The 19,629-nt window shown below is 53.9% G+C and overlaps 1 protein-coding gene across 2 annotated transcripts in view; it reads left to right on the top strand.

The window, feature by feature from the left end:
- The window catches only part of LOC133346238 (platelet-derived growth factor subunit A-like), a 46,354-nt gene that overhangs the window by 13,796 nt on the left and 12,929 nt on the right, over nt 1-19,629 (top strand). For both annotated transcript variants that reach the window (XM_061557781.1, XM_061557780.1), the window contains exons 2-3: nt 4,155-4,251; nt 18,896-18,964. In XM_061557781.1, coding sequence (XP_061413765.1) covers nt 4,155-4,251; nt 18,896-18,964 — 166 coding nt within the window. The remainder of the gene's footprint in view (nt 1-4,154; nt 4,252-18,895; nt 18,965-19,629) is intronic.

Genomic DNA, 19,629 nt, shown 5'->3' with positions numbered 1-19,629 from the left:
GGGGGAGGGGAGGAGGGGGGGAGGACACGTGATGTAATTTTTAAGAATATGTTTTGGTTCTCGGTGAATGAGTAAAATATGGCCGCAATAAAACCTTGGCGTGGTTTACGAGGTAATGAATCGTGGAGTTTTGTCGAGACTGGGTTTGTGCTGCGTCGTAGCGGCTGGGGTGGGGAGACGAGGCAGTGTCCGGCTGACAGGGAGCGTCACCACATCAACATCACCATCAACATCATCATCACCAACATCATCATCATCATCACCAACATCATATCATCACCAACATCATCATCACCAACATCACCATCATCATCATCACCAACATCACCATCATCATCATCACCAACATCATCATCATCACCAACATCATCATCATCATCACCAACATCATCATCATCACCAACAACATCATCATCATCACCAACAACATCATCATCATCACCCACATCATCATCATCACCAACATCATCATCATCATCATCACCAACATCATCATCACCACATCATCATCATCACCAACATCACCAACATCATTGTCATCATCACCAACATCATCATCATCATCACCAACATCATCATCACCAACATCATCATCATCACCAACATCATCATCATCATCACCATCATCATCACCACCAACATCATCACATCATCATCACCAACATCATCATCATCATCATCACCAACATCATCATCATCACCAACATCATCATCACCAACATCACATTATCATCACCAACATCACTACATCATCACCACATCATCACCGCATCACCACCAACCGAGTCAAGCCCGTACAGCTGTGAAGAAGGCCCATTGCCCAGAACGTCGGGCCCACTGCCGCATACGTTTTCCCGTTCGCGACGAACGACGCGAGTGTTTGAGGTCTCCTTGTGAACTCGATCGGCAGCTCGGGTGCGGCGAGGTAAAGTGTGGGTACCCTCACCCCTGTACAGACATCTGGGCGTCACGTTGGCGAGATGTTTACAACCTCGCCTGGCGTTGAGGGGCTCGTGGTCTTGAACCCGACCCTGACACCTGCTGTATATTTGAGTTTGCGTGTCTCGCCCCCCACCCTCCCCGTGGTGGCGTGGATTTTTCTTCTGGTCCTCCGGTTTTTCCCTCCACATTTAGAATCAACAACGTCGCGCGTTTAGAGTGTTTGGCTGCTCTAAATGTCCACGTGACAGTAAGTGCCTTCGTTGAGCTGTCATTGGTGATGTAGCTTCTGAAAGAGAGCTACATGGCTCAGTGGGCCTTAACCGGTACAACAATCTAAATGTCTACAGAGTAGAACCCCTCTTAACGACCGCCCCTATGAGCGACGTAGAGCCCAATGTGTAATGTATAGTCGTGTAGTGTTTAGTAGTGCATAGTGTAGTGTTTAGTAGTGTAGTGTTTAGTAGTGTAGTGTATAGTAGTGTAGTGTATAGTAGTGTCGTGTTTAGTAGTGCATAGTGTAGTGTATAGCAGTGTATAATGTAGTGTACAGTAGTGCACAATAGTGTTTAGTGTAGTGTATAATGTAGTTTACAGTAGTGTAGTGTTTAGTAGTGTATAATGTAGTGTATAGTAGTGTGTAGTGTAGTGTATGTTATTGCAGTGTATAGTGATGTTGTGTATAGTAGTGTATAATTTAGTGTATAGTAGTATATAGCAGTGTAGTGTATAGTAGTTTATAATGTAGTGTACAGTAGTGTAGTGCATCCATAGATTTCCATGTGTTCGCTTACCGACCATTACCCTGTTAACGAGGGGCTGTTCCAGGTGCGTTGAATATCAATGAATGCACTGCTTAACCACCTTTCTTTTAATATCATACGTTTATCATGTTGTTAGTGTCTTTACGTATTAGTATCCGTTGTTTAAAATGTTATAAAATACGTTTTGTGGTTTGACAAAGGGGGTAACTTTCGACTCTAGCAGCCTCTAACGTGTACTTTCTGTACTCGCTTAGCGACCGAATCGCTTTGGCGAACCAATTGCCGCCGTGCACAAGAGGAGGAAGTTCCTACCGTCGCTTAGTCGGCCTGTTCAGTGGGGACGAGTCTGCGAAAGTCTCTCGCGCCCCACCCACCCACCCCAGGATTTGCCCAGTGGAGTTGCCTCCGGCGGCAGTGACAGCCCCCCGCCGTTATGGGGGGCTACCCCCCTTCACCGCCCGTCTTTACCACGCGTTTTGTGATGCTCGTAAAGGTCACGGCTCATGTGTGGCTGGGATGGTGGTGGGGGGCTAGTTTAGGGTTAGGTGTGGTGGAGTGTGGGGGGGGGGGGGGTACGGCGGGCGATGTTGAGGCTGGGAGAGGATGGGTGGATGCGAGTCGCGAGGTCTCAACATCTGAGAGGTCACGGGGCGAGGAGCTAGAGGTCAACACGCGCGCACGGAGAGACGCCGATGACGCCGCCCGATTCCTCGCCACTGAAATGATTTCGACGCGGATGCGTCCGTCGTTTCGGCACCCTGGGAGTGAGCGGTGGTGGGGGAGGGGGGGGCTGTGGTGGAATGGGATGGGGGGGGGCTGTCGCTGTTGAGTCCGCGAGCCGCTCCGAGTGGCGATGATGAGAGGGCAAGGCAGGCAGATTGGTCGCGGTGGAGTGACCCTGAGTGAGAGTTGCGTCATTCTTGACAGATCGCCGCCGGCCTTGTTACCGCTGCTATTCTGCGCGATGCCTGCGTGTCCGCAGTTCCCGTGCCCCCGGCAATAGCAGTAAAGGCGCAGCCCCTGCAATATGCGCGCCGCTGCCGGAACGGAGCCTTCCAGAGCCCCATCAAAGGGGGAGTTTCCTGGCCAACTCTTTCACACTGGCGGTTCGCGCGCCAAATATTGGCTCGCGTAGTGACGGCATCACATGAATCCCTCCCCTCTATTTAAGACCGAATCAGGAGGAGGATTTCTCCACAACTCTGGCTGCCGCCTGATGACGCTGGTTGTAATTAGGGGTGAAGCGTCGCGGTTAATCGAATTGCAAACGTTGTGGGTTTACTCTCCAACACACTGGGTGTGCTGTACTAGTAACTAGCTGGTACGTTTTGTTGACGTGACAAACCTTACTAATTGACCGTGTCGGGTGGTGGCGGGTTTAACGACACATTTATATTTACGCGATTTAACCCGAAAAATCTCTTCCATGGATCTTTCACACCGGCTAGGTTTTGTCTGGAAAGAGGTGGGAAGTTCCCACACAAAATCTGCCGATCGACTGGTTGGGTTTTCGGTTGCACCCATTGATTCCGCTGGGTGGGCATGATGATGTCGATGATGATGATGGTGGTGGTGAAGATTTCCGCTCATCGGTGACGATTATCTGAATGGGTCCTGGGCCTCCCCTCGGTCGACTCGGACTCAAATGAGTACCTGGTGCTGTGGGTAAACAACATCGCCACTAGGGAGACAAAGGCGGCCAGGCGTGGTGCCGTCCACCCACCCCCTCGTGTGCCGTGTCGGCCCTCATAGGTGCTACTCGCTAACAGCACTTGACCCCAAAGTCTGTTCAAGCTATACGGGGGATTTTTGCCTTTGGTGATGTAGATGATGTTAATGGTGATAACGTTGATATTAATGACAATCACAATGGTGACAACAATATTAATGAAGATAAAATTACTTCCCATCGTGATATTAATTAAGATAGTAATAACATTGATGATGATATTACCGACGATTTTGCTGATGATATTCATGACGATGATGATCTGAATGACGATGTTGATGTTTATGATGATGATAATGATATTAATGATTATGTTGATGATGATATTAATGACAATGTTCATGATAATGATATTAATGATGATGTTGATGATGATATTAATGACAATGTTCATGATAATGATATTAATGATGATGTTGATGATGATATTAATGACAATGTTCATGATAATGATATTAATGATGATGTTGATGATGATATTAATGATGATGTTCATGATAATGATATTAATGATGATGTTGATGATGATATTAATGACAATGTTCATGATAATGATATTAATGATGATGTTGATGATGATATTAATGATGATGATGATAATGATATTAATGACAATGTTCATGATAATGATATTAATGATTATGTTGATGATAATGATATTAATGATGATGGTGATAATGATATTAATGATGATGTTGATGATGGTGACTTTGTGTCTGCAGGAGCCAGAGATGCCGCAGGCCGTGCTGGACGTCCTGTCGCGGGCTGAAATCCACAGCATCAGCGACCTGCCGTTCCTGTTGCCGTTTGACTCCGTAGGTAAAGCTCAGTCTTGGTTACTCTTACACAACACAAAGACACAGATCCCCCGCGTAGCCTCAACAGACTGTTGGGGAAAGTTCTGCTCGGAGGCAGCACCACCGACTGAGGTGGTGCCCGGCCGACTTTGCCTTCCCGGTACTCGTGTTTACTACCCACCACACTAGGTACTCATTTAAGGCTGAGTCAACCTGGATGGTGGTTAGGTGGGGGGAGGGACCCAGATATGATGTCGGGAGTGGATCTCGGGTCGCTGGGTTCGTAGCCGCAGCGCAGCTAACCGCGCTACACCACCACCACAACAACCGCCACCACCGCCGTCATTATCATTACCATCCATCATCGTCGCGAGAACGGATAACGTCACCGCGCGAGAGTGGCAAGTGAGCTCACGTGCGTCTAGAGGGACTTGACAGCAGCTGTGTTTGTGTATCAGTGGCACTCGCGCCGTGCCGAGTGCGTGTTGGGTGCGCGCGCGTACACACTCACGCGCGTTTATCTCTCAAGGCGCTTCGCCACCTCGCCCAGAGTGCGCATGACGGGGGCGGTGGGGGATGGCGGGGTAGGGATGAGTCTGCAAGAGTCGCGTAAAGTTGTCCCTTGGGAGCAGGGCAGGGCATGGGGGGAGGGCTTGGGGCAGGGATTGGGGCAGGGCTTGGGGCAGGGCTTGGGGCAGGGCAGGGCCTGGGTCAGGGCAATGCATGACTTGAGGTACAGCACGGAGCAGGGCAGGGCAGGGCATGGGGGAGGGCTTGGGGCAGGGCAGGCCTTTGAGCGTGCGGCAGCGCTGGGCTCGTAGACACATTTGCAGTGTGCAGGCGGTGAAACTGTAACGTGGGTGCGCGGGCTGCGGGGAGAGACCCAGGCACCGGGCTATGAATAAGGAGTTTGGAGGGGAGTTGGACAGGAAGCAGTGCGAGGTGGAATGGTGCTCATTTGATTTCTTGAACCAGTGCACAGGCATAGCTGGTCCCGGGCATGGCCAGTGTGGTGCTGGGTGATTAAATGAAGAACGAGAGAGAGGTGGGTGGGGGGTTGTGGGAGGTGGGGGGTGGGGGGCTTTTGTTCGAGCCGTAGACAGACAGAGAAGAGGACTCGGAGAGAGTTACTGCCAAGCGGAGGGAAGGAGACAGAGGGCGAGAGAGAGACACAATGAGACACGCAGTGTGACAGACAGATAGACACTGGGGGGGGGGGGGGAGGGTTTCACTCCTCCACGATAAAAATTCCCCAGCGCTAAGTCTACAACTGCCACGCGCGTTTATTACTTCGGATTCAACAGAACTTTTTTTTTTCCGGCCGAGTGGCATCAGAGGTCAGAGACGCCGATGGGACTGGGTTCGCATTCCCGGTTACATCCGCCGCCCGCGTTGAAGCCGCCTTTCACCGAGCGTAGCGAGTCGGCGGTCAACAGGCGCGGGCGCCGACGACGGCTCGCGACAAGGGTCCGCGAACTCGCACAGAGAGCCGTAGACCCGCGCGGTGAGGACACGCGGACGGCGGCGGACGTGGGCACGCACCACGTGACGCCGCGACGGGGGTCCGGTTGGCGGGTCGACGCCGGAGCGGACCGTCGGTGGGCAACCGGTTGGCGCAAGCTGCTCGCAGGCCCAGGTTGCGGAGGCGTTCACGTGTGAAGGCGATTGGGTCGCGCGCGACCGACTGTTCTGCGTTGGGGACCCGCCAGGCAGCCGCTTCCGCGGGGAGAACGCGACCGGTGCCGGTTGTGGTCACGTCGACAGGATTTGCCGCGACGACCTCTTGACCTTGACCTTGGCGTCTTCAATGGGGAGAATGGGGCAGCCGTGTGTGTGTAGTGGCGGGGAGGGGGGTGCATAGTTGGGTGGATTGTGTGGGGGGGGGCGAGATGGAGGGAAGCGAGCACGACGCAGATCTGCGCCGATCGTTTTCCGCGCCGATGGAACCACGGATCTCCACCCCGCACCCCCCCCCCCCGCGAACTAGCTGGGTAGCTGGCTACTTGGGACTTTCCACGTAACAAATGAACGTTGAATTGATTGCTTGACGCTCGCCGTGTGGACAAACAAAACACCCTCCCCCCCATCATACTCTCCCCTCTCCCAAGCTCTTGAGCTCACGGCGAGGTGGAGCTCACGGCTCTCCTGCCTCGCTCGCTCGCTCGCCTCTTCAAAACAAAAACGAACGTCCGTCAACATTGGCGAGAGAGCGAGAAGAAGGGAGAGAAAGAGCGAGAGAAAGAGCGAGAGAGAGAGCGAGAGATGGAGAGTGAGAGAGAGAGAAAGAGCGAGAGAGGGAGAGTGAGAGAGAGAGCGAGAGATGGAGAGTGAGAAAAGAGAGAGAGCGAGAGAGGGAGAGTGAGAGAGAGAGCGAGAGAGGGAGAGCGAGGGAGGGAGATGGAGAGAGAGAGAGAGCGAAAGGGACGCGTTGGACTTTAACCCGCGCGTTCCACTTCACGCGCCCCGCGGAAGCAAACACAAGGGAACTGGTCCTGAATCACATGGCCGCGTCTCTCGCCACCTCTCTTATTCTCGCCCGCCTTTCAGGAGGGGGTGGGGGTAGAGGGACAGGGGGTGGCCCTGTTTGGGTCCCTCCTGTGTGTCTGTGTTTTTTTTTGTTGCTTTGTGCCAAACTCTCACGGACTTTTTGAGCAGCAAAAGCACCACCGACTCTGCTCATGAGACGCTGGGGTGTTTTTTTTTTTGTTGCACGTGTCAAAACCGGACCACGGTTTCCCTGCGTTGAGCCCAATGCTGACGAATGTGCCGCGTTGAATGCTGACGCGTGCGTGTTGAACTTCCTTCGCGCCGCACGTATCCGACCGCGCCAATCGGAGGCGCGGGGGAAGGACGACAAACGAAACACGAGAAGCATTTCTAAAGGAAAGAGTTTGTCAACCTAGATTTAAAAGCGCTTAGCTCCAGCGGCTTGCTAACATCGGCAGGAAGAGCGTTCCAGACGGCCGCAGAAGTGCGTTTAAAGCGCGCTTTGCGGTGACCATTCTTTGTTCGATGGTTGAGCCAGAAACCTTTTCATTCTGCTGCCACTCCTGCTGCCGGAACGACGACGCGCTCCCACAAGGCCATGTCGCTGATGGGATGTGTAAAATGAAATAAAAACACGACACTTTAATATTCCGTTGGGGAGGGACAGGCCCGGGAAGAAAGTGCGGAGAGTTTGGGTGCTTCCATCCGTCGCTTCGCGTTCTCCGCATGCGACGACAGTGGATGCACCGAGTGTTGACCCCCGCAATATTGCCGTTTCGAAACTTCGGTGGTGCTGATTGTGGCTGGCCCTGCTTCACGTTAAGGCCCCATGGGCCCCGTGCTCAGCATGCAAGCATCGGTGCGATTGAAGGCAAAGTCCGGTTTCTGATTATTATATACAAGTGGAGATCGAGTGTTGTTCCCACGCACACGGAAACAGAGAACTGGGGCACAGGCTTATGCTCTCTGGCCGGTAGAGTTTCTGTGTGTGGCATCCCCTTACATTCCCCCGCACCCCCCGCCTTCACACATTACGCTATGAATGTCCACATGATGATGAGCCACTTAGTTTAGCTATCATTTGTGGCCAAGCCAATAGCTCAGTGGGCTCTACCAGGTAAGATGACATTTTTTTAAAAAATTTAGTTTTAATAATTTTCTTACCTTTCCCTATACTTCGCGCTCCTATCGTGATTTTTTTTTCGTAACTGTTCGTCGTTGTGACTTTCTGACGACGCCCTCCCGGACCACCGGCGCGCCGTTCGGAGCCTCCGCCGGACTTTTTCGCGAAGCCCGTCTCGGAAGTGAGAGGCCGTTGTCGGATCGTTCGTCGAACCCGTCGCCGGTCTCTTGAACCTTCGACCGGCGGCGTGAGTGGTCGATGCGGCGGAGCGATCGCACGGGCCGCGTGGTGCGGGTGGGGTAGAGTGCGGGGAACACTGCCGGCCCCGTGCCAGGACGCACGAGTCAGCACAGAAGAATCGGCCACAACCCCCCCCACCCCACCATCCTAGAGCTCGGGTCGAGGCCCCTTCCGTCAACGGTGGTCGCGAACGAGCAGCTGCGGGGCTGCGCCTTTGTCTTTGCCTACCGTTGCCGTCGTTGACACTACACAGCGAGTCCGGCTGCAGATGTCCTGCTGCGGTGCGACATGAAGACCCGGAGACGCAGTGGGAACGTTTACCGTGAAGGAGAGAAGCTTCACAGCTCATCGGATTCCTCCAGTCCGAATGAAACATTCTGACGATTCCGAAGGGCCGTGCGCTCGGCCGGATGATTCGGCGTGCTCGGACGGAGGCCGTGCTCAACCCAAACCACGCGCGCAGACGATGGCAGACCACAGGGGGATGATCAGGCGAGGACACCGACCCGCCCGTAGCGGCGTTAGCCGAGGCCCCATCGCAAACGACAGATGCCACCTTCGAAATTATCAACTGCTCTGCCCCTTGAGGAATCGTCGCGCCGAGCGGACGAGAGAGGGGACAGCTTAGAGACAGAGGGGACAACTCGAGAGAGAGGAGACAGCGTAGAGGGAGAGAGCGGGGACGACTCGGAGAGAGCGAGAGAGGACGACTCGGAGGGAGAGAGAGAGGTCGACTCAGAGGCGTCAGGAGGAGCCACCACAGACGGGATGGAAGGCAGCAGCAGTAGAAGCCACGTGACAAAAAAAATCGCTTATTTTTCTTTTTACACATCCCATAAGCCGGGTTCGGCCTCATGCGAGTGCATCATTTCTACAGCACTGGTTCGGTTACAAGTCAAACTCTGGCCCGATTTCAACATCCAGTGTCTCATCAGCAGAGTCGGACTCACTCGCGTTGGCTTCTGCACAAAGCAGAACGCTGTGACTCGTTCAGACCGGCGCTGATGGTTTACTGCCCGATGTCTAGAGGCAAAGACCCCAACCTCCCCCACCCTCCCTCCCCCTCCTCTCTCTGTGTGTGTGTGAGACGCGGGTTCCTCCGAGTCGGACGCAAGAACGCCACTTTGTGTCATCGTCAGCGTCAACGTGGTACGATGCCACGTGGCGTGCCTGTGAAGGGCCGGCACTGTGGCACACGAGGGGGTGGGTGGCCGACGCCGCGCCCGGCCGCCTTTGTCTCCCTGGTGGCCAGGGGACTCATTTGAGGCCCAGTGGACCTAGGGGAGGCCCGGGACCGGTTTCAGATAATCGTCGCCGGGTGTCGGCCGTGAGCGGGGTTCGAATCCCGGGTTTTGCCGGCTTCGTAGCGCAGCGCAGCGCCGACTGCTGCGCCACCGCTCCCCGCCACCCTCGCCGCAAGCGGGTTGACCTCCCCTCGCACCACACCTCCGTGGAATTGTTTCTCGCCCGCGCGTACGATCAGCAGCCGTGGTCAATCCACTGCTGGATGAATGCCTACCCAAGCCATCACTGCCACCGTCATCAGCTGTGGTTAATCCACTGTATATTTCAAGTTTGCGTCTCTCTCTCTCTCCCCGTGGCCACGTGGATGTCTTCTCCGGGGTTTTTTCCCCTCCACATTCAGAATCGACATCGCGCGTTTCGACGATTTGGCTGCTGTACATTTCCACGTGATAAGCCACTTCGTTGGGCCATCACTTGTGGCCAGGCCGCTTCTGAAGAAGAGCTTCATACAGCTCAGTGGGCCTTGCCTGGTCAAACAAAAAACACATTGTAGTAGTTTTGTTATTTGTGTAGGGAGCGGTTGTGCAGCAGTCCGGCGCGCTGCGTCACGAACCCGCCGCGCCGAGTTGCGATCCCCGCTCACAACGCCACTGACGATGATCTGAAACCGGTCCTGGGCCCTCCGCTAGGTCGACTCGGCCTCAACTGACAACTGAACAGTACCCGGTGCGGTGTGCAAACATCGTCACTGGAGAGAGACAAAGGCGGCCGGGCGTGGCGCTGGCCGACCCAACCAACTCGGAGCCTTCGCAAGGGCGCACACTCGCGAACATCACTCGCACTGCGACAAGGGCACCCTTTAGTATTTGACGCGTGACGCCACAGGTGTCATCGTCGTCCGCCTGACCCCCCCCCCCCACTCCCTCCTCCCCCTCCCGCGTTATCGCTCTGCCATTTCACGCGCGGTGTCACCTCGTCATCGTGGCACCTTATCGCACTGCTCCCCATCCACCCCCCCCCCCCCGCTCGCACCCTTGCTGTTTGAGTTCACAAGGTGCCCGATTGTTCGGCGGGCGCTATACTACCACGCGGCGCTGCCTCCAGTGCAATGTTCATATCAACACGGAGCCCCCCCCCACCCCCCACACCCCCCACACCCCCCACACCCCCACACCCCCCACACACACACTCGGTGGACACTCACGTCCATAAAAAAAAACAAAGATCCCCCGTATAGCCTCTAACAGTGTTGGGGCAAGTGCCGTTAGCTAGCAGTACTTGTGAGGGCTGGCAACGGCACACGAGGGGGTGGGCGCCCGGCCGCCTTTGTCTCCCTCGTGGCGATGGAAACGCAGCCCACCAGGTATTCATTTGAGGCTGAGTCGACCTGGCGGAGACCCAGGAGGACGGGTTCAGATCATCTCCACCGACGCTCGCCTAGGCTGGGAATCTTTCACTCGGCCCGTTGCCGATTTTCGTCGGAGAGCAGGTGCTTAAGTGGGTGTACACCCGTCGGCATATGGGGGGAGAGACAAAGGCGGCCGGGCTGGTTTGCTTGCGTGCCCCAACAGTCCATGGAGGCCGTAATGGGTGTCGTGCGTGAGTCGAAACTTCTTTTGCACCGTACGTCGCCAAACGTGATAATCGAAGGTGCTGGCTGGGAAGGACAACAAACCAACACACACAACCACGCACACACACCCACCCGCACGCACGCACGCACACACGAACACACATCCACACACATCCACACACACCCACACACACCCACACACACACATCCACACACACACATCCACACACACCCACACACCCACATCAGTTCTAAAGAACGGAGTTTCACCTCGGCCGGTGGGAAGATTTAGAGAGGAGGCCAAAAGGCGGACTAGGGTCAAAAGAAAGCTGTCTCTGGTGTGGACCAATCAGTTTCAAAGACAATGCATATATGATCAGAGTGTTTTTTTGTTGGATTGCATTCTGACCACAAGTATTGTGGTGAACGCAGACATGATTCCTTGTGAAAGGTTTCAGTTTGGTGTTTTAACATCTTAGCACCTGTTTTGTTGCCAGAAAAAATGGGAAAACTTATTCTCAAGATTTAGAGAGGATGGATAATTCATATTAGAGGGGGGTTTAATGTTTTGGGTTCAGCCGCGTAAATATATAAACGCGTCGTTAAACGTGACGACCCTTACTAGTTGGCTGTGTCGGGTGGTGGCGGGTTTAACGACACATTTACATTTTTACGCGATCTAACCCAAACAAAATAAACCTCTTATGGATGATATTGGTCGCGAACGCCTGCTACGTGTTAGGATGGATAAATCGTTGTCTTTTATTTTGGGTGGGTGGTTGGGTGGGTGGGGACGGGGGTGCTCTTTGTTTGTTTGGGCTGGTGCGGTGCCAGATGGAAACTGAGATTGGGTTATCTGGACGATGCGAGGAAGACGAGCGAGGCGATCTGTCCCCGCTGCTGCTGCTGCTGCCGCTGTGCGAACAAACCGGCAAAGGAGCAGCAGCAACAACAACGGGGGCAGTGGCGGCGGGCTTGCCCACCACAATGGGCCGCTTGTACCGCACCAAACCACCACCCAACCCCCCCGCCCACCACCACCCCCGAGCGAAGTTTACAAAAACGCCACGGCCCAGTGAATGGATTCGTGGGGCGCGCGGCGCGCAGAGAGACTAAGACAGACAGACGGAGAGACACAGAGACGGAGAGACACAGAGACTGAGAGACAGAGACTGAGAGACAGAGACGGAGAGACAGAGAGACCGAGACGGAGAGACAGAGCCCATATTTCCAGCTCGGCTCTAACAATGGCAGTGGCCACATTGTCTAAGCGACCACCGCCTTCGTGTGTATGTATTATGTCTGGACGTGTACGGTGAACTTCGTACGCACCGTACAGTAGCCAACCGTGCTAATCGGAGGCGCGGATGATGGTTAACTCCAGCAACGAAGAAAAGTCATCCGCTGCTGCTGATGATGCTGCTGATGATGACTCCTACAGATCGAGGGATTCCCCCAATCACACACACACACGAAAAAATACAAATAAAATAATATAATAGCTCGGTTTTCTACGGCGCAAACTCGCGCAATGCCTCAAAGCGCGCATGTGGCGGTGTCATCGGTAGCAAGTCGTGGGGTTGTTTGCCTCTGAGGATTCGTTTGACCGATTTGGCCGAGTGTCTACATCGATAAGCCCCCCCCCCCCCCCAAATCGGTGACAAACGAGACATTCTCATACAGCCGCGATCCCATTGGACGATGACGATGATGGCGATGATGACGATGATGATGGTGACGACGATGATGATGATGGTGACGATGGTGATGATGGTGGCGGTGACGACGACGACGATGATGACGATGATGATGGTGGTGACGATGATGATGGTGGTGACGATGATGATGGTGGTGATGATGGTGATGATGATAATGATGATAGTGATGACAACGACGACGATGGTGATGATGATGATGGTCGTAACAACAATGATGATGGTGGTGGTGAGGGGAGGGGGGGGGGCCTTTGCCTTTATCTCGTAGAGATTTTGTGGAATATGGGGGGTGGTGCTTGCGTGCGTGGGCAAAAAAAACCCCGCAGTTTTATTTTCATCAAAGTCCAACGATTTGCACGATCCCTCGCCCTCCGCTAGCGTGGGGTTTTATTGCGTCGAGTTTTGAAAAGCATTTCTAGAAAATAAAATAAAAACAAAACGTTTCGGCTGATGATCATACGCGAAGGCAAAGATCCCCCGCATAGCCTTCAACAGAGCGTTGGGGCAAGTGCTGCGAGCGAGTAGCAGCACCTATGAAGGGTCGGCACGGCACACGAGGAGGGGGGGGTGGGTGGGCCAACACCACGCCCGGCCGCCTTTGTCTCCCCCAGTGGCGATGTTTACCACAGCACCGCGCCGGGCACTCATTTGAGGCTGAGCCGACCTAGGGGAGGAGGCCCAGGACCGTCTCGGAGATAATCCGTCACCGTTTTGTCGGCCTTGAGTGGGAATCGAACTCCCGAGTTCGCCGGCTTCGTAGCGCGGCGTAGCGCTGACCGCATCACCGCCGCTCTTCCACGGGGGGTGGCACGCATGGTTCCGTGCCATCGATAGCGGTGGCACAAGGGCGCAGCCCTGCAGTCGCTTGGCTCGCCCCACTGCTGGTAGAAGGGGATGCCCACTTAGAGGAGGAGGAGGAAGCTCTAGAGAAAGAGTGAGAGATTAATCTGCTTGGTTCTTTCGGTAAAGTCACGTAGAATGGAAATAATAAAATAATAAAAATAAAGCAAAAAATAGTTATTTTATTATGTTGCATAATTATTTATTGTATTATGTTTTATTTTTATTATTTCCATTCTACGTGACTTTACCGAAAAAACCAAGAAGATGAATCCCTGCAGTCACGAAAGCTTTAAATCGAAAAAAGAGTGAGAGATGTTTGGCCTACTCTTCCACGCTGGCCAGACGTCTTGGAAGAGGTGGGGAGTACCCCTCCCCGCTCTGCCCATCCCACACTCTACTGTTTTGGCCTACTCTTCCAATTCCGGTCGCCTCCTCTTACACGCTGGCCAAGATACCGTGGAAGGGTATTAACCGGGGCGGCCGCTGGGTTTCGAACCACGCGAACTTCTGCAACGGCGCCCTGCCGCTCGAAACTCGTCACTGCCAGGAACCGGGATTCATAACCTGGACTCTCCCGAGAATCCGTCTCGTGGATTAGGAACCCGACATCACGCGGGCCACATCGAAGGCAAAGACCCCCCCCCCCCCGTTAGAGCCGTGACAGACTGTTGGGGCGAACCATCCCCTCGTGTGCCGTGCCAGGCCCTCACAGGCGCTCGTTAACAGCACTTGCCCCAACAGACTGCGAAGGCTATACGGTGGAGGTGGGGGGGGAGGGGATCTTTGTCTTTGTAAGCTACAGTACATACTTAACAAATACGACCTTTGGAACTGAAACAAAACGGAGCGGTAGTTTTGGAATGTATGGATTATGACCGCCTTCCACCGACTGACTCGGCCGCTTTCCGAGCAGGATGCACAGAGATGCCTAGAATATTCAACGCCGCCGCCGCCACCATCGCCACCATCATCATCTTCTTCATATCCGTGGCCTTGAGCCCGCGGTGAAGGTCCACGTGCATTAATAACAATAACAACGATAACGGCAACAGCCTCACTGAGTCGTAAGAGCGTTGTTCAGGAGGAGGAGGGCGTTGTTGAGTCGCGACGTTTCGTAATTGTCTCGACAAATTGCTAAATGTAACGCTTTAAAAAAATTCAACAAAAAATCAAAATAGTGCAATAAAAGTAGGATTTAACACATCCCATCAGCCGCATGGCAACGGACCCCCCCCCTCCTCCCGTGCGAGTGAGCGTGTTTAACGACGGTACTGGGGCGATTTCGGCGCGTAGGGTTTCATCAGCAGGGGCCAAATCTGTCTCGAACCCGGCGCTGATGAAGCTGCCCCGAATGCTTTTCAGGCAAGAGGCCCTCTCTCCCCCCCTCCCATCACCTCCCTCCCTCCCTGTAATGTCACTGGGCCCTAGGTTCGACTCGGAATGAACCCATCTTCGGCTGGGACGACGGGGAGATGAATATTTGCGTTGGGGGTCGGATGTCAGCCCTGGGCCCCGAGGTGGTGGGGCGAGGGGGGGGTTGGTTACGTTACACGATGATCGGTCGCGGAGTGGGACACTTCACCCGTTATGTAACGCTTCACTTGCATTCGCTCCCCGATTCTTTATTTTATTCTTTAATGGAAATTTTCGCGTCGCTTTCACGCGTAGCTGCCAACGACATCGCCGCATTCCGTTCCGGGGGGTGGGGTGGGGTGCTATGCTCTGAAAAAAACCCGTGTGTGTGTGTCTGTGCGTGCGTGCGGAGCGGTGGCGCAGCGATTAGCGGCAGCGTAGCGGTGAGCGCAGAGCGGTGAGCGCAGAGCGGTGGCGCAGCGATTAGCGGTGAGCGCGCCGCGCTACGAACCCGGCGATCAGAGTTCGATTCCCGCTCGCGGCCACCAACACCCACTGACGATTGATCTCAACCGGTGCTGGTCCTCCCCTAGATCGACTCGGCCTGGGGAGACAAAGGCGGCCGGGCGTTATCATGGAAACACTCATCATACCCCCCCCTCCCACCTCGTGTGACGTTTCGGCCATCAGAGGCGCCACTCGCTAGCAGCACTTGCCCCAGCAGTCTGTTAAGGCTACGCGGGGCATCTTTGTCTAGTCTGATGGGAAGGTCCGCGTCTGACCAGGACTGCAACGTGGAGCGACCGACTCTGCTGCACTGAACTCAAAACTTGCCAAGGAGAGGGGGGGGGGTAGGGGGGGGGGTAGAGGTGGGGGCGCTCCTGAAATGTTAAGATTATAAATGAGGGCCCGACATTTATACATTCCTACAAAACAACACTCCATGTATTTTCTCTAATAATGATCAATACGATCGATGCCAATTATCGGGGTCTCAAGGGGGCCGGGGAGGGATGGCGGGTGGGGGGGGTACCCACACCCCCCCCCCCCCCCCAGTGCCGGACTAAGCTCGTGCGGGGCCTGTAGCATATGTTATAAAGGGGCCCTAGATAAATATTAAAACACACACATTTTTAACTTGCATAGTAAAGTAATTGTATTTTTAGATTTGTTAAACAGCCAGATAATACGCCAAATAGCTAACCTTAATCACCCGGTCGTTCATAAAAGTTGAAGGCAGTGTAGTACTATAGTAATAGAGCAAGTGCAAAATCGCTGAACCGGAATTGAAAGCTTGAAAGCATTTAGCGCGGGGCCCTTGAAAGTGCGGGGCCGTAGCTACTTCAGATGTAGTAGTAGCTACTACATATGTAGCTACTACACATGTAGCTACTACACATGTAGCTACTACACATGTAGCTACTACACATGTAGTAGTAGCTACTACATATGTAGCTACTACACATGTAGCTACTACACATGTAGCTTACTTGTGCTTCTGTGATCACCCGACACTGCACCCCCCCCCTGCCTCTGGATCCGCCACTGCCCCCCCCCCCACACCAAGCAGATGTGTGGGGGGGGGGGGCAGAGCTCGCCCCCACTACCCCGCTCGATCAACGCTCGTCGCCGCTTCACTTGGAAGATGCGGGGCGATGTGGGGGGGCGGGGGGGGGCTCCCGTAGGCGGATGGTCAAAGCGACGAGTCCTGGTCGGGTAGAGATGGGCAGACACATGGCGTGGTCACTGCCCCCCGGGCTCGGTCAGTTGCCCTATTGACCACAGCCGCGAAGCGCTCTTGATTAGACCCCTTGCCGTGAGAACACAGCGGCCACGCAGAGTCGGGCCCGGCACGGGATTGTGCCCGTCACGTGTGTGTGTGTAAGACACGCAGAGTAGGACCGCCTATTCCACAGCCCCCGACATTATCTGTCTGGCTTCTTGCTGCACGCCTTTGTCTCTCTTTGCATCTGTCTTGCGTCTCCCTTGCCTCTCTCTGTCTCACTGTGCACTGTGTGTGTGTCTGCGCCGAGCTGTTTGTCTTAAGCAAGCCCTGGGTTGCTGACGCGAAACTGAGAAATATGCGAGATTGGTGCGGAGGTTTGTGTTTGCGTTGAACTGACGCCACCGAAATTACTCGTTCCGGGAAAAGCCGTGCGGCTGATGGGATGTGTCAAAAAAAAAAAGCACGTGTGCCTTTTTGTTGACTTTATTTTTAATGCGGTGGGACAGACGGTGAGAATTTGACGTGCGTTGTTTAATTATTTATTCCATCGCCCACATTTAGATACGCGTGACCTCTGACCCGTGTTTGTAGTGGTCAAGGCTGATGTGGACCATCGCAGTGACCCAGCGTTGCCACACCGGCAGTAAAAACCTGGGACTCTCTGTCCAGGAACCATAAAATGGTTTTATGAACAGAATAACTACGAAGTTTGTATCTGTGTGCCCGTGTATGTTTGTGTGGAGTCGTGTGTGCGTGTGTGTTGAGGGGCACGGCAGTGCAGGTGTTAGCGCGCTGCGCTACGAACCCGGCGACCCGAGTTCGATTCCCCCTCACGGTGGCGATTATCTGAACCGGTCCTGGGTTTCCCCCTAGGTCGACTCAGCCTCAAACGGGAACCTGGTGCGGTGTGTAAACATCGCCACTCGGGATACAAAGGTGGCCGGGCATGGTGGTGGTCACCCACCAGCTCTTGTGCCGTGTCGGCCTTCATAGGTGCTCGCTAACAGCACTTGCCCCAACAGTCTGTTAAAGCTATACGGGGGATCTTTGTCTTTGTTGATGTCGTGTGTGTCTTTGCCTTTGTACGTCCGCGCTTGCCTCAGCCCTTGTGGCCTCCTGCTCGTGATTTTTTGCCAAGCCTTATGGCCTCAAAGTGCACCTAGCCTGGTACAAGTGCTGCTGCAAGTGTCCCCAACCGCCTCACCGGCCAGGTGGTGGCTCGGCGGTGGAGCGAGCGGCTCGCAATCGGAAGGTCAGGAGTTCAACTCCTGGTTGGGGGGTTGACTCAGCCCATCATCCTTAATGGGTCGATAAAATAAATACTATACTTTGTGTGTGTGTGGGAAGGGGGAAGTATAAACGTTAGTTATTTTGTGGATGTACTTGCCCCCGTCATATGACTGTGGAATTTCCACCAGAGGCTCAGTGCTGTGAGTAATTAGATGAGTACCATTACCTCAATGCTCATTTGAGCAGGAGATCACTCTGCCTTGACTTTGGCTGCTGACTGACAAATACATTTCGATGTAAAGCTTTCGTGACTGCAGGGATTCATCTTCTTGGTTCTTTCGGTAAAGTCACGAAGAAGGGAAATAATAAAATAATAAAAATAAAACATAATAAAATTATTCTCACGACGTTTCGGCCACAACGCAAGCAGCCGTCCTCAGGTGAAGACCAGGTCTGTCGGGGAGACAGCGTCTGAATGAAACACCACCACGCTTGGAGCGTCTATTTAAGCGTGGAGGTGTTTCATTCAGACGCTGTCTCCCCGACAGACCTGGTCTTCACCTGAGGACGGCTGCTTGCGTTGTGGCCGAAACGTCGTGAGAATTATTTTATTCTGTTTTATTATTTGATTATGTTTTATTATTATTTTATTATTTCCCTTCTACGTGACTTTACCGAAAGAACCAAGAAGACTGACAAATACTGCTGCGGATCACCGTTGCGTGCGTGCGTGCGTCTAACGCCGTGTTGTCGTGCTGTCCACCTCCACGACGCGCATCGGGAGAAAATTGCGTCCGCGCATTGGCCTGGACGTGGGCCTCCCCTGGGTTGGTTTGGCGTAAATGATGACTGCTGGCCACTGCACAACACCCATGCTTGACCTTAGTAGGTGGTCACGAACTGCCCTCCCCTTGACAGCCTTCAGAATCAGAATATTGTATTCATACTGGAGGAATCCGACGAGCAATGAAACTCTTGTTCACAGATGTCCGGTCTTACGTGGCTACACGGGGGAGGAGGGATGGGGGTGGGGTAGTGGCAACACACCTTTGTCTTAACGCATGTTGACCTATCGATTGTTCCTCCTGCTATGCAAATTAACGCGCGCCTTGTTGATGACATTCTACCCAGAGTACTACTCGTCGGAGAGCATCCTGCGACCGAGGAGCGTATCGCACACACGGAGCAGGGACAGCCCAGGTGAGATGCTCGCACACACGCACACACGCGCACCTGCACACCTGCACCTGCTCGCACGCACTCACCTCTGTATGGATGAGGACGAGGATTTGCATTGACGAGCAAAGGGTGTACCCGTGTGTGTTTACACAAATATCAGTACTGGGGAGACAAAGGCGGCCGGGCGTGGTGTTAGCCACCCACCCTTCCATGTAGGCGCTGCTCGCTAACAGCACTTGCCCCAACAGTGTGTTGAGGCTACACGGGGGGATCTGTGCATCTTTGTGCGGGGAGCGGTGGCGTCGTGGTTCGCACGTGGTGTGCTACCAGCACCACGACCTGGGCTCGTAGGGTTCTAGCTAACAAGACCTGGTCCCGACATTCTACATCATAAGCCCAACGTGTGCATCTATAAGCGCTGAGTTTGATCGTGTTTTTTTGTCTCCTGTGCACTCGCACACTCAAATCACTCACTCACGCACACACTCACCTACTCACCGACTCACTCACCAATCCACTCACCCACTCACTCCTCACTCGCCCACCAATTAAATCACCAACCAACTCATCCACCCATCCATCCATCCACCCACTCCTCACCCACTCACATCGACCTACCCACTCACAAATCCATCCACTCACCCACCAACCAACTCATCCACCCATCCATCCACCCACCCACTCCT

Source organism: Lethenteron reissneri, chromosome 3, assembly GCF_015708825.2.
Source record: "Lethenteron reissneri isolate LAM-NWPU_2019-01 chromosome 3, ASM1570882v1, whole genome shotgun sequence".
NCBI classification, from domain to species: Eukaryota; Metazoa; Chordata; class Hyperoartia; order Petromyzontiformes; family Petromyzontidae; genus Lethenteron; species Lethenteron reissneri.
This window is presented reverse-complemented; position numbering and strand designations above follow the sequence as displayed.